We start from the raw sequence: 13,501 nt of genomic DNA on the forward strand, positions 1-13,501 counted from the left end.
TCAGAGATATGCCGGGCTGACCGTTGGGTAAAACCGGGTGGAACACAGAGGTCTCCGAGACCTCCACAAGCCGGCAGCTGCACAGCTGACAAGCGCCGCTGCGATCTGAGATGCGCAGCGCTGCCGCTGGGGAGAACCGGGTGGAAAGGTTTCCATCCCAGAGCTCCACAAGCCGTTAGCCCGTGCAGCACACAGAAGCCGAGATCAGACAGAGATGCGCCGAGCTGCGGGGAGAAGTGGCGTATTTTGGCAGTTCTGGCTTGCCATAAGAACCAGCCGTCAGCCTGCGCAGCTAACAGAGGCCGCGATCAGACAGATGCGACGAGCTGCTGGGAGAACCAGCTGTCAGCCCACGCGCAGCAAACAGGAGCCGCGATCAGACAGAGATGGACCGGGCTGCAGGGAGGGGATAAGGGTGGAAAACAGAGGTCTCCCGAGAGCTCCACAAGCCGATAGTCGGAACCCAGCTCCACCAACATGTTATATTTCAACCCATTTTCTAAAGTGCAGCATTATGTTAAATGCACTGGGTTTTACCCTATTACATTTAAATTTCATGGCTAAACGGTACATGTTAAAATCTAAGCTCAGCTCGGCAGTGACCTAAAATACATGAATATAATTTTACTTACCGAAGAAAATGAAGTGGAGACTCCTTGGATGCTCTATTAGTGCAATTAATGCCACAGCAAGTCATTTTGTCCAACAATTGCACAAAAAATATCCGAACAAGAATACACACACACAGAGACTCAAAATCCCGGAGCAGTTTCCAAGCCAGGCCGAGGCTCTACTGAGTTCTTTCCACGGAGCTAGCTTTGTGGTCACGTGGGTCTGAGGCGGCGGTCACGTGGGTCTGAGGCTCATTAATTATACAGAATTTTAGGCTTTTAATACACTTAAACAGAAGAGTGAGAAAAAAATTCACCCCCCTCAGAGTTGTCATGAGTGTAAACTAGATCATTTAAACAAAAAAACATGTTTTGGTACCAGGCTGTAAACATGTTTATTTCTGCTGTGAAATTGGTATTTTTAACATGGGAGTCAATGAGGATTTGCTCGTTTCTGACACCAGCCCCCAGCGTATGAGGGTGGAACTGCAATTTATTTCACTTCCGGGTTTGACTCAATTTCAGAGCTGCATTGTGGGGGCCTGGGTAAACCCCAGCACACAGGCAGAGAGTCTTGGGGCTAACAAAAAGCCAACCCCAGCCCTCTGCCTCTCACCCGGAGCAACTCCAGCAAAGGAGAGTGTCCAACCCCTCTCAAGGACTTGGGTTCCAGAGCCAATGCTATGTGTCAAGTTGGGTCCGACTATATCTAGCCGGTACCGCTCAACCTCTGCCACAATCTCCTGCTCCTTCCCCTCCAGTGAGGTGATGTTCCATGTCCCAAAAACCAGTTTTCTTGTCTGGGGATCGGACCGCCAAGGCTCCCGCCTTGGTCTGCCACCCGATCCGCATTGCACCGGACCCTTCATGTTCCTGCGGGTGGTGGGTCCACAGTTGGATGAGCCCATGTATCCGGTTCGGGTTGGGCCCCATGGGCGAAAGCCCGGCCACCAGGTGCTCACTCGCTCACGGGCTCCAACCCCAGGCCTGGTTCCAGGGTGGGACACCGGTAACCCTCCGGGCCGGGTACTCTGACTCTTTGAATTTACTTCCATGAAAGATCCTGTGAACCGTTCTTTGTCTCACCCTTCACCTAAGACCAATTTGTCATGGGAGACCGTACCAGGGGCACAAAGTGCCCCAGACAGCATAGCTCCTAGGATCATTAGGGCACTCAAACTCCTCCACCACGATAAGGTGACGGTTCAAGGAGGAGCTCCTATATTGTAATGTGTAAAACCAAATGTACCTGACGAATTAGCTGCATGACCAGATATCACCCAAATCAGATGCACAGCTGTTTTTACACATCCCAGAACAGGCGAGCAGGGCAGATGGGATCATTGCCAGGACCTTAGCTCTTAGGTTGTCGCGTTCCCAGGACTTCCCCCAATCTTCTGGGGCCTTTGGCGGAGGCCTCATAGAGGCAGGGGGATTAAGTAGGGTTATTATGAACTTCTGTCTGCAGGTCTGAACACTGAATCCTGGACCAAAGCCCTTTAGTTCTCTGCATGGCTCATTTCCTCTTATCTGTTTTTCAAGCTTTTGCCTCCTCCTTTTTGTCTTTTTCATTTCAATTCAATTCAAAAATACTTTATTAATCCCAGAGGGAAATTGATTTTGTTTCTGTGTTCCCGTCAGGCTTTTTTCCTCATCAGCAGCTGTTCAGTGAACATACCACACCCAGTCCTTAAAATAGTGCACACTTATGACCATCAGGACTTTTTCTTTTCTCAAATAAATGCAGTCCTTCTTCACCGCACACGTAGAAATCCGATTCAAATTTGTTGTACCTTTTTGCGTAAAATGACAATGAACTATTCTGGCTGACAGAATCTTGTGGCTTTTCTTTCCCAGCGATGATGCAACCAGGTCAGATCTGAAAAAGCTGCCTGCGCTGCCCACACAGGCTTTGAAGGAGCACCCATCTTTGGCCTACTGGTAAGGAGCGGATCATTCATTCTCTATGCAGGCTCACCTGAAGTCTCTCTTCATAATAAGCTCCCATTTTCTTCTCCTTTTGTTCTGTTTTGCAGTGAAGAGCGAGTCATAGAGCATTTCAAGAAGCTCAGTGGGCAGTCCAGAGGGCAGGCTATCATAAAGTAAGTGTGTTTTTTGTGTATCTGGTTATCTTTTTTTCAGTGTGAGTTTTAAATGTGTGTATTTCTGCTCCTTACAGTTATATGAGCATTGTAGAGTCTCTGCCCACATATGGAGTGCATTACTATGCTGTAAAGGTACGGTTTTACTACTCTGCTTTTGCTCTTTCTTTGCTCACACATGCACTACAGACATTTTTCTTCATTCTGGACTCTGAAAGCACACGTTTGGGAATGCTGTCGTGTTTTGTAGGACAAGCAGGGGATCCCGTGGTGGTTGGGTCTGAGCTATAAAGGCATCTTTCAGTATGATTACCAGGACAAAGTAAAACCCAGAAAGGTCAGTTGATGTTTTCTTTGTTTCTCTTCCCATCGCATACTCCAGGTGTTAGCACATCAAGCAAGATCTTGCGATACAAGGCAACAGGCAGATCTTGTTCCTTCAAGGAATTCTAGTCCTTTAATTCATGTTTTTGTAGTCTCTGCTGTCTGTTTTTCTATTCAGTTAGTCTGAATGTTGTGTTTTACAGTAAAAACTTTCTGGAGATCTTTATTACTTACATTTTTTATGTTATTCTGAAAATATTTCTGCCTACATGATGTTTCTCCCTGCCACTGATGGTCTGGATAAAGTGACCACCAGTGTTTCCTTCCCTCTGACCCCCGGTCCTCTTTTTGACTCAGATGTCTTGCAGCCAGCCTCATATCATGGGAAGTGAAGGGTGCTCACAGCATTCTTACATACCTACAGACAAGACACTTGCTCATGCCAACACTGATTCTGTTGCACGTGTACGCACACAGGAAGTGAACCGAACACTGAAATCACCATCCTGATGGATGCTTCCTGTCTGCTAAAGGCTTTCCTGTTTGCCACTCAGGCTTCGTGAGTGTGCATGCATCTTGGTTTGTGCATTTCTGACTAAATGACTCTCACCACTAAATCGTCCGTCGTTGTCTCATTAAAGTTCCCCAAATCTTGAGGCTGCAATTGACTTTTGTTAAGTCCAGCTCACAGATGCAATACCACCAAAACACACAAAGCCAAACTATGTCTATGTCACAAACTCAAGTTTTTTATTTTTATTTTTTATTCATATTAAACTGTTCATGTAAAGATTAGATGCTGCAGAAAAGAGTGTGATTATTTTAGAAGCAAACATAGATGGAGTTAGTTATTGGTATTTCTATGTAATATGACGTATCGAGTAGTGTCCGGTTGTCAGAGCAACACACACACACACACACACACACACACACACACACACAATCAGGACCAGTAAATAAATGTGAAATAAAGCCTGGGACTATTAATAATAGAACTAACTGAAGTTTGTAGCTTTTATCAGAATAAAAAGCTGAGCTCAGGTTTATACGTCAGTCAGACAGAGAGAATGAAGGGTGGAGGGTGATTCTTTCTTCGGAGCACAATTCAAGGTAGGTCGCTGGAATAGATCCTCTTAAGATCTAAAGTTTCGTCAGTATTTAAGCGACAGGAAGTGCAAATTTGGGGATTTTTTTTTTTTTGCCTGCTGCCTGGTCCAGTAACAATACCCTCTGACTCAGAGTGTAACCTTTTCCTCCTTTCTGTTAAAATGTTTCACACTCTGACTCAGGAAGGTGGAGTCAGACCGCCATTAATCACACAAAAGGGTCAGACATCCTTGATACCTTCTTCAGTCGTCTGTGTTTAGAAGGCTAAAGCTCACTGATAATGACTGATAATGGCATTTCCAAAATGTCTCAAATGTCTTTGGACTATTTAGACGTGGGCTTTTCTTTGAGTCAAGAGCAGATAGAGGTACTTAAGTTTGTTTAGAAAAAGGATGTGTTTGCGTCTTCTTTGACAGTATGGTGGACCGCCTCATTGACTGCTATCTATAGTGGTGAAGATGTAATGTTGTCTGTTGTCCAATAGCACGCAGAGAAAGCTTGAAATACAACCAAAGATCCCGTGCCACAACTTAAGAGTCACCAATGGGCTGTGGCCGGACTATACACTGGCCACTTTATTGGGTACACATTGCTAGTACTGGGTTGGATCCCCCTTTGCCTTCAGAACTGCATTAATCCTTTGTGGCATAAATTCAACAAGGTACTGGAAACATCCCTCAGAGATTTTGGTCCACATTGACTTGACAGCATCAGCAGTTGCTGCTGATTTGTCTGCTACACATCCATGAATCTCCCGTTCCACCACATCCCAAAGGTGCTCTATTGGATTGAGATCAGGTGGCTGTGGAGGTAATTTGAGTTCAGTGAACTCATTGTCATGCTCAAGAAACCAGTCTGACATGGTTTATGAGTTTTATGACATGGTGCATTATCCTACTGGAAGTAGTCATCAGAAGATGGATACACTGTGGTCATTAAGGGATGGGCATGGTCACCAACAATACACAAGTAGGCTGTGGTGTTGCAACCATGATCAATTAGTACTAAAGGGCCCAAAGTGGGCCAAGAAAATGTCCCCCACACCATTATACCACCAGCAGCAGCAGTGTGGTCTTCTGCTGCTGTAGCCCATCTGCCTCAAGGTTCCACATGTTGTGCGTTCAGAGATGCTCTTCAGCATAACGAGTGGTTATTTGAGTTGCTGTTGCCTTTCTATCAGCTCAAACCAGTCTGGCCATTCTCCTCTGACTTCTGGCATCAACAAGGCATTTTCATCCACAGAACAGCTTCTCACTGGAAGTTTTACCTTTTTCGGACCATTTTCTATAAACCCCAGAGATGGTTGTGCGTGACAATCCCAGAAGATCAGCAGTTTCTGAAATACTCAGACAAACCCGTCTGAATCCAACAACCACGCCACATTCAAAGTCACTTAAATCACCTTTCTTCCCCATTCTGAAGCTCAGTTTGAACTGCAGTGGATCGTCTTGACCATCTCAGCATGCCTAAATGCATTGAGTTGCCACCATGTAATTGGCTGATTAGTAATGAGCATTAGAACATATGTATGCATAGAACATATGTACCCAATAAAGTGGCCGGTGAGTGTATTTTCACATATATCCAGTGGCTTGCCAGGCTAGCAGTATGCCCATATAATCAAATATTTTATAGTTGTTTTTTAAGCCTAAATGAAACATTACATTATTTTTGTGGCAAATAAAAGTCATTTTGACTAAAAACACATTGTTTTGTGAGGTTTTTGTTGCTAGCGCGGCTAAGAGGAATGGGTGAAATGTGACTAACATTAGAACGAAGGAGGTTGTGGTTTTAATCTGTTTGCATTTTACAAGAGTTGATTAAACGCAGACCACATTTATGTAGGGATGTTAAATGAGTCCCCTCTGGTTACCACATGCAGGTACATCTACAGTACACACATGCTGAGGTTTACTAGGAAACAACACACTGTTCTAATGCCTCGTTAGTGTCCCACGCCTCCTTTAGGCAGAGACTACAGAGTTAACAGACTTCCTCACTGACTGATTAAACTACCAGCACTGTCGGGAGGTCATGAGAGAGTTTCTTGTAAATATAGCATCCCACATGCATTTTGCTGCTCATATAAAAACATTTGACAACTGGTGGATGTAGTATTGTGCACAAGAATGCCGCCCATAGATGGAACAATTGTCTCAGAGGCCCCAGGATCAAAATCAGAAAAGAATAATACGTCTCCATAGCCATACGGACCTGAGCTCCATTCTTCACGTAACCTCCCGGGAGAACGCTACACCAAAGTAACCAACGCACCCACACACGCTCAAACAGTCCCTCAGAAAACTGCCCCCACCTGCTAAATTTAGCACCATGCTACATTAGCGCTTCACACTCCATTGAAAGTTTACGGTACGGCACGAGTTTTGATAAGGCAGCTGACCTTTTCCCCCTCGAGCTCGTGCTTTCGCACTCAAATCCTGTTTCTATTTGTTCTTGTGCTCCTTTTTCCCTCGTCCCATCCTTCTTTTTATTGTTTTATGTAGTCGTTCAGGAGCCTTTGTCCAGTTTGCTGCATCTCTTAAGGTTTGCACATGACAGAAGCAGGCCACCCTGTGCTCCAAAATAGCCCTCGTTCCACTTTCAATGATTTTGTGAATGTTTGTGTGCAAAGAAGCTGACTAACAAGATTTTGTGAATGTTTGTGTTTGTGTGCAAAGAAGCTGACTAACAAAGCTACAGACAGCCTCACTCCCACTTTAACCAGCCCACACACACTCCACCAAACCGTTGTTCCACACACACCTCCTGGCTACAGCCTGGAGGAGAACACACAGTCCCTGAGGAAGGGAGGAGGGGTCACAAGGAGGGGATAAACTCCCCCTCTCTGCAAAATCCTCCCAGCCAAAGCTCCAGGAGAGAAGGAGACCGAACTTTACACGCTTATTTTTCTCTGCACATCCACATGCGTCCAGATGGTGAACACACACCACCTCAACCCTCCGTGTTCCCTTTGCGCCTGGGAGGAATGAACACACACCGGCAGTGGAGCGCGTCTTCAGGGAAACTTTCTCGCCCAGCTGGCTGCGGCTTTATTTCACAGAGAAGCTGATGGTTCATGAAGGAGACGGAAGAGAGAGAGAGAGAAAGGTGGAACAAAAACTCAAGCCTTCTTCCACCCTCACTGTCTTTTTCCAAAGTGAGGTCATCCAGTCGTGGGATTCACTGTGAAAAGACCACTTGGCTTGGACCTGACCACAGACCTCCAGATTAGGTCTCTTTTTTGGAGGGGTGGGAGGTGGGGGGATTCCTAGCAACAATCTCTTGTTCTTGTTCCTGAAGTTCTGTTGCCTACTCGTGTCAAACAAATCGCAGCATTCTGGAAGGAGATCAGGCGTTGTGCAGTTAACGAGAAGCACATTTTCCCTTGGAGCGGTCCTGACGGCCGTCTGTTTCTCTTAAATTTCAGGTGTTTCAATGGCGTCAGCTGGAGAACCTTTACTTCAGAGAGAAGAAGTTTTCAGTGGAAGTTCATGACCCTAGGAGGTAAATTTATATCACAAACTTAAGTTAAAAGTCCATTTCTGCGTTTTTAATTAAAAACTGCTGCTTTATATCATTTATTGTCAGTTTCCTTCAATTAGAGACAAGATCCAGTGTCTTCTACACTCCATATGACCTCTCTGCTAGACAGGAATATTTTAAAATTCAGCATTTGTTCTCTGTTGAGCTGGAAGAGAGAACCTGCAATCTAATTTGGTTTAGGTTGTAAAATTTGTCTTGGCAACGCAGCCGGACATTGGGGATGTCACAGTGGAGTCTCGCTCAGATTAATAGTCTAAAGCACTAACACACACACTCATTCACCCTTGATAGATTAGTGGAGAAGGATAGATGGCTGTGTGATAGCCGTTTTGCTGAGGAAGTGACCTCTAGTGTTTATTTAACATGACTATATATTTATGGAGTGTTATTCTACAGACAGACGGGGTGAAACTGGGAGCAGTGGTGTTTTCTTTAAAGGAAGCTGTCATTAGAGGGACTGCACTGCTACACGTGTTTTTTTTAAAGGATGGGTATATAATTGCACGTGGCTTTGCTAAAACAAGAATCTATCATCATGTATTCTCAGTAGTAGCTATCGGAATCGAGGGAAGTGTTTTGTCTTCGGTGTATATAAGGAGGCCTTGTGTCCGCTCCTACTGTAGGGCGTCGGTAACGAGAAGGACGTTTGGCCACAGCGGCATCGCTGTGCACACCTGGTACGCCTGTCCCGCCCTCATCAAGTCCATCTGGGCCATGGCAATCAGCCAGCATCAGTTCTACCTGGATCGCAAGCAGAGCAAAGTCAGTGTTTACTAGGATGACTAAAATGTGTAAATGCTGTATTTAAACCGGCCGAAACAGGTTGGATGTGCTTGACAAACTTGTTATCTTTCAGTCAAAAATCCACGCAGCGAGGAGTTTGAGTGAGATTGCGATCGATCTCACAGAAACGGGAACGTTGAAGACGTCCAAACTGGCCAACATGGGCAGCAAGGGGAAGATTATCAGTGGCAGCAGTGGGAGCCTACTGTCCTCAGGTCAGTGTGAGTGTGTGAGAAATAAAAAATTGAATAAATATCTTAACAAACTGAGGAAGAAAGGTCTGTATGTGACTTCTATATGTGTGTGTTGGCAAAGAGGGCTTCTGAAGAGACAGAAACAGCTGCAGCAGGAAAGACATCACTCACTCTGTGTTGAATGTTCTCACACACACACACACACACACTGTACACTCATACACACCCCACCCAAAGCCAGTCAGTGTGTACAGACCACCGCTCCCACCCTCTGTGTCACATGGATCCATCTGCCGGAGGCCCCCGTCTCCTCTAGATTTAGTGGGCTGGGGAATGAAAGGGCAGCTGTGGGTGTGCAGATTTCACCATCGCCTTTAAAACAATGCTTATCTGTGTTGAACAAGCAGTGAGTGTGACAGGAACATTTTAAATGCAGACCAAAATAAGAACTGAAAGGGGGGGGGGGGAGACCTTTTTAGGTCTAGAAAGACATTTAGATTCAATGGAGAGAAAAAAACAATTGGCTACTCCTGTTGTGTAACAGTACACTGATGTGGTAGAAGGAAAATATCCATCCATCCATTTTCCTCCGTTTATCCGGAGTCAGGTCGCGGGGCAGCAGCCTAAGCAGAGAGGCCCAGACTTCCCTCTCCCCAGCTCCTTCGGCCAGTGCCTCCAGGGGAATCCCAAGGCGTTCCCAAGAGGCACAGTCCCTCCAGCGTGTCCGGGGTCTTACATTAGGTCTCCTCCTGGCTCAGAAAAGCTCATCAGGGAGGCATCCAGGAGACATCCTAACTAGATGCCCGAGCCACCTCAACTGACTCCCCTTAAGGTGGAGGAGCAGTGGCTCTACTCCAAGCCCCTCCCGGATGACCGAGTTTCTCACCCTATCTCTAAAGGAGAGCCCAGACCCCTTGTGGGAAAACTAATTTTGTCACTTTGAGTCACTTCCCAAAGCTCGTGACCGTATGTGAGGGTAGGAGCATAGATCAACTGTAAATCGAGAGCTTCTCCTTCTGGCACAGCTCTCTTCACTACAACACTGTAGAAGCAGCACCAATCCACCTGTCAGTATTTCCCTCACTCGTGAACAAGAACCCGAGATACTTAAACTCCTGCACTCGGGGCAGGACCCCATCCCCGACCCGGAGAAGGCATTCTACCCTTTTCCGACTCAAGACCATGGTCTCTGATTTAGAGGAGCTGATTCTCATCCCAGCTGGTTCACACTCGGCTGCGATCCGCTCCAGCGAAAGCTGTAGGTCACGTTCTGATGAAGCCAACAGGACCACATCATCTGCAAAAAGCAGAGACCCGATTCCCTCCAGATACCCTCGACACCTTGGCTGCTCCTAGAAATCCTGTTCATAAAAGTTATGAACAGAATCTGTGACAAAGGGCAGCCTTGGAACGCCTTCTCCAAATCCAAAAACACTCATGAATTGGTTGGGCGAACTCCCACGCGCCCTCCAGGACTCCCTGCGGGTATAGAGATGGTCCAGTGTTCCACGGCCAGGACGAAAACCACATCCACATCTTCTTTATATCTGAATGCTTTCTGTGTCAGTGTGTAACAACAACGTCGAATAGTTACAAGCTGAAAGAATAATGAAGATAAAAACTCAGATAAACATAAAAAGGGCATGTCACATTTTGTTGCATTTTTCATTTCTGTCACCTTTTCTTTTGTTTGTTTACCAAACACCGAGTTAGTTGGATTTTAAAAGGCTTGCTGCTTGCTAATCAGATGGACATTATTCCACTAAATACACATTGCTAGTGCATGAAAAATGTTGATATCACAAAAATATATGATAAATTTATAAAAATGACACTTCAGTTGCATGTTGTCATGAAATCATGCAGCCTTGTTTTAACACAGGTCTTCACAGGTTTGGATGTCCAAGTGGCATGGGAGTGGAGGGCTGATGATTTGGGTTCATTTCAGTCACAGGCCTCCATGATTAAAACCACAAATTCTTCCTTTTATATTTATTAGACCTGCAGCAACAACAGCTAAAATAAATCCCTGGTGTTGCCGTGGCTGGAGCAAAGCCACTGGATCGCTCAGGAGCAATGAATTTATCAAAAAACTGAAGCAGTCTTTCAAAGACTGGTTTGATGAGGCGATTTTAGCTACAGTTGTTCCATTTTGGTTAATTATTGAAATGAAATGTTGAAGAAATAGAACTTTTTATGACAGCTGTGTCGGCTGTTTGGAGGGTGTTTCCTTTTACTCAGGGGCCTCGGGGACCGCTGTCCTGCATGTTTTTGTTGTTTTCCTGCTCCAACACACTTAAGTTAATGGTTGAATCGACTGTTCAGTCTGTTGATCACCTGCTGATTAAAGTCAGGTGTGCATGAGCAGAGAAACAACTAAAACATGTTGGATAGCGGCCCTCGAGAACCCTGCTTTTTCTGCATCAGCTGCATGTCTTAGTAGGAGAATGTTGCTGTGTTTCTATTTGAAGTCAGATCAGATAACTATATTTAGCTCAAAGTAAAGTTTGACCAAAATGCAGCAAAACATTTCTTTTTTTCTTTTTTTTTTTGCTTCATTTTAATTTGTTTGGTGCTTATCCCAGTCAGATTAGCGTCTTTGTTTCCTCTCACTTTCTGGTAGTCTTCTGTGTGTGTGTGTGTGTGTGTGTGTGTGTGTGTGTGTGTGTGTGTGTGTGTGTGTGTGTGTGTGTGTGTGTGTGTGTGTGTGTGTGTGTGTGTGTGTGTGTGTGTCTGCATTGTCCTAATCGAGCCATACGGCACAACAAGCCTGGCACCTTCTCAGGGTCTTGGAATCGTGCGTCACTGACTTTGTCCTAAACTGCCCTTTTCTCCAAACACTCACACGCTCGCACAAACGCGGCACTAAAACTCAGTTCCCTTATCGAAACCTTCCACTCGCTTCCCTGTAAACATCCTGCCGAACCAGCAGGTGCACACACAGCTCGTCCCTTCCCTGACCCAATCAGCCTCACAGCCGGCTCCCGACTCGACTCCTGGCCTTACATGATGTGTTGTCTTCACCCTGCAGGCTCTCAGGAATCAGACAGCTCCCAAACAGCTAAGAAGGACATGTTGGCAGCACTGAGGGCCAGGCAGGAAGCTCTGGAGGAGACGCTGAGACAGAGATTAGAGGAACTCAAGAGCATCTGCATTAGGGAGGCGGTAAGAAAGAACTTTTAATATATTGGCAAATATTTTGACCCCATCTGCCTACTTTTTTCTAATATAATTGCCCTTCTCCCTCCAGGAACTAACTGGAAAGCTTCCAAAGGAATATCCTCTGGATCCGGGAGAAGAGCCACCCACAGTGAGGCGGAAGATTGGCACCGCCTTCAAACTGGATGAGCAAAAAATTGCTCCTAAGGGGGAGGTAAAAACCCGTTTCTCCGCACGAACACTGAATTACACGCTCAGATGTATCCACACAAGCCAAATAAAAAAACAAGTGATGTTAATTTACAAGACCAACAAAGTTAAGAAAACTGATAAAAATACTCATTCGCTAAGAAAGGAAACTAAGAAAGCTATAAATAAAACTCTTTTCAAGACATTTTGTCTAAAAGAAACTCCACTCCTTCTCTTCATGCTGTCTTTTTGTACCACAAGAAGATTTTCCAGCAGAGCAGAGCTTCTAAATATAGTCTGGTGGTATTTTCACCTCAGGAAGTGGTGATAGTAGGATTGTTGCTCCTGAGTGTGTGTGTGTGTGCGTGTGTGTGCGTGTGTGCGTGTGTGTGCGTGTGTGTGTGTGTGTGTGTGTGTGTGTGTGTGTGTGTGCGCGCGCGCGTGCGTGTGTGTGTGCGTGTTTGTGTGCGTGTGTGTGTGTGTGTGTGTGTGCGTGTTTGCGTGCGTGCGTGTGTGTATGAGTGTGTTCTGAAAATAATCCAAAAGCAGAATATCTCAGAAACTGCCGTGCTAGCAGAAAGATGCTTCTTACTTTAAACAAAGCAGCTTAAACAGGAAAATGTAGTAACTGAGTTTGTTTCTGAGTTACAAGATTATCAAAGTAACTAATTACCAGGAAAAAAAAATATTGTATTACTTTTTAATAAAAATATTCAAGAAAAATGGGATCTCCTCTTCCACTATAAATTACTACAATACTAAAATATAAATGATTAAATATGCTTGAACATAATAATTGGGTGTCCAATTGTTGAATTTCAAAAATGAATAACTGAAATGAATGGGCATCATACAGGGGGAATTACAAACAGGAAACATGACAGATCTAAAATATTCAAATGTCACTGTGATATGAAACAGGACCCCAGTCAAATTAAATTTATAAATGATAATAGAAAACACCTGCAAAGGGTTTCTGAGCCTTTAGAGGGTCTCTCTAAGCTGAATTACTGAAATAAATGGACTTTTGCACCATATTCTCATGTTTTTCCAGTTTCACTTGTTTGTATTATTGGGTGTTTTATCAGCATTTCTGTTACTCGTAATCTAGCAACATCCATCCATTCTCTGAACCCGCTGATCCATGTAGGGTCGCGGGGGGGCTGGTGCCTATCTTGGGGCAGCAGTAGCTCAGGTGGTAGAGCGGGTTGCCTCAGGATCGGAGGGTCATGGGTTCGATTCCAACTCCCGCCAGGTTGTTGTGCTGTTGTGTCCTTGGGCAAGACACTTCACCCAACTAGCCTGTGTTAGTGGTGGTCAGAGGGGCCGACGGCGCCAAATGGCAGCCTCGCCTCTGTCAGACCTCCCCAGGGCGGCTGTGGCTACATAGTAGCTTACCATCACTAGCAGTGTGTGAATGTGAGAGTGTGTGAAAGCGTCTTTGGGTGTCTAGAAAAGCGCTATATAAGTTCAATGCATTATTATTATT

General features: G+C 45.2%; 1 protein-coding gene across 11 annotated transcripts in view; it reads left to right on the forward strand.

Moving 5' to 3' along the window:
* Positions 1-13,501, forward strand: part of frmd4a (FERM domain containing 4A) — a 123,511-nt gene that overhangs the window by 101,696 nt on the left and 8,314 nt on the right. For 6 of the 11 annotated variants that reach the window (XM_054733628.2, XM_054733629.2, XM_054733627.2 and 3 more), the window contains exons 8-16: positions 2,469-2,552; positions 2,648-2,713; positions 2,791-2,848; positions 2,964-3,050; positions 7,572-7,647; positions 8,307-8,449; positions 8,544-8,685; positions 11,696-11,829; positions 11,915-12,037. In XM_054733628.2, the coding sequence (XP_054589603.1) occupies positions 2,469-2,552; positions 2,648-2,713; positions 2,791-2,848; positions 2,964-3,050; positions 7,572-7,647; positions 8,307-8,449; positions 8,544-8,685; positions 11,696-11,829; positions 11,915-12,037 (913 nt within the window). Of the gene's footprint in view, positions 1-2,468; positions 2,553-2,647; positions 2,714-2,790; positions 2,849-2,963; positions 3,051-7,571; positions 7,649-8,306; positions 8,450-8,543; positions 8,686-11,695; positions 11,830-11,914; positions 12,038-13,501 lie in introns of all 11 variants that reach the window. The other 5 variants (XM_054733626.2, XM_054733622.2, XM_054733621.2 and 2 more) reach the window with 1 other exon arrangement.

Source organism: Nothobranchius furzeri, chromosome 4, assembly GCF_043380555.1.
Source record: "Nothobranchius furzeri strain GRZ-AD chromosome 4, NfurGRZ-RIMD1, whole genome shotgun sequence".
Taxonomy (NCBI): Eukaryota; Metazoa; Chordata; class Actinopteri; order Cyprinodontiformes; family Nothobranchiidae; genus Nothobranchius; species Nothobranchius furzeri.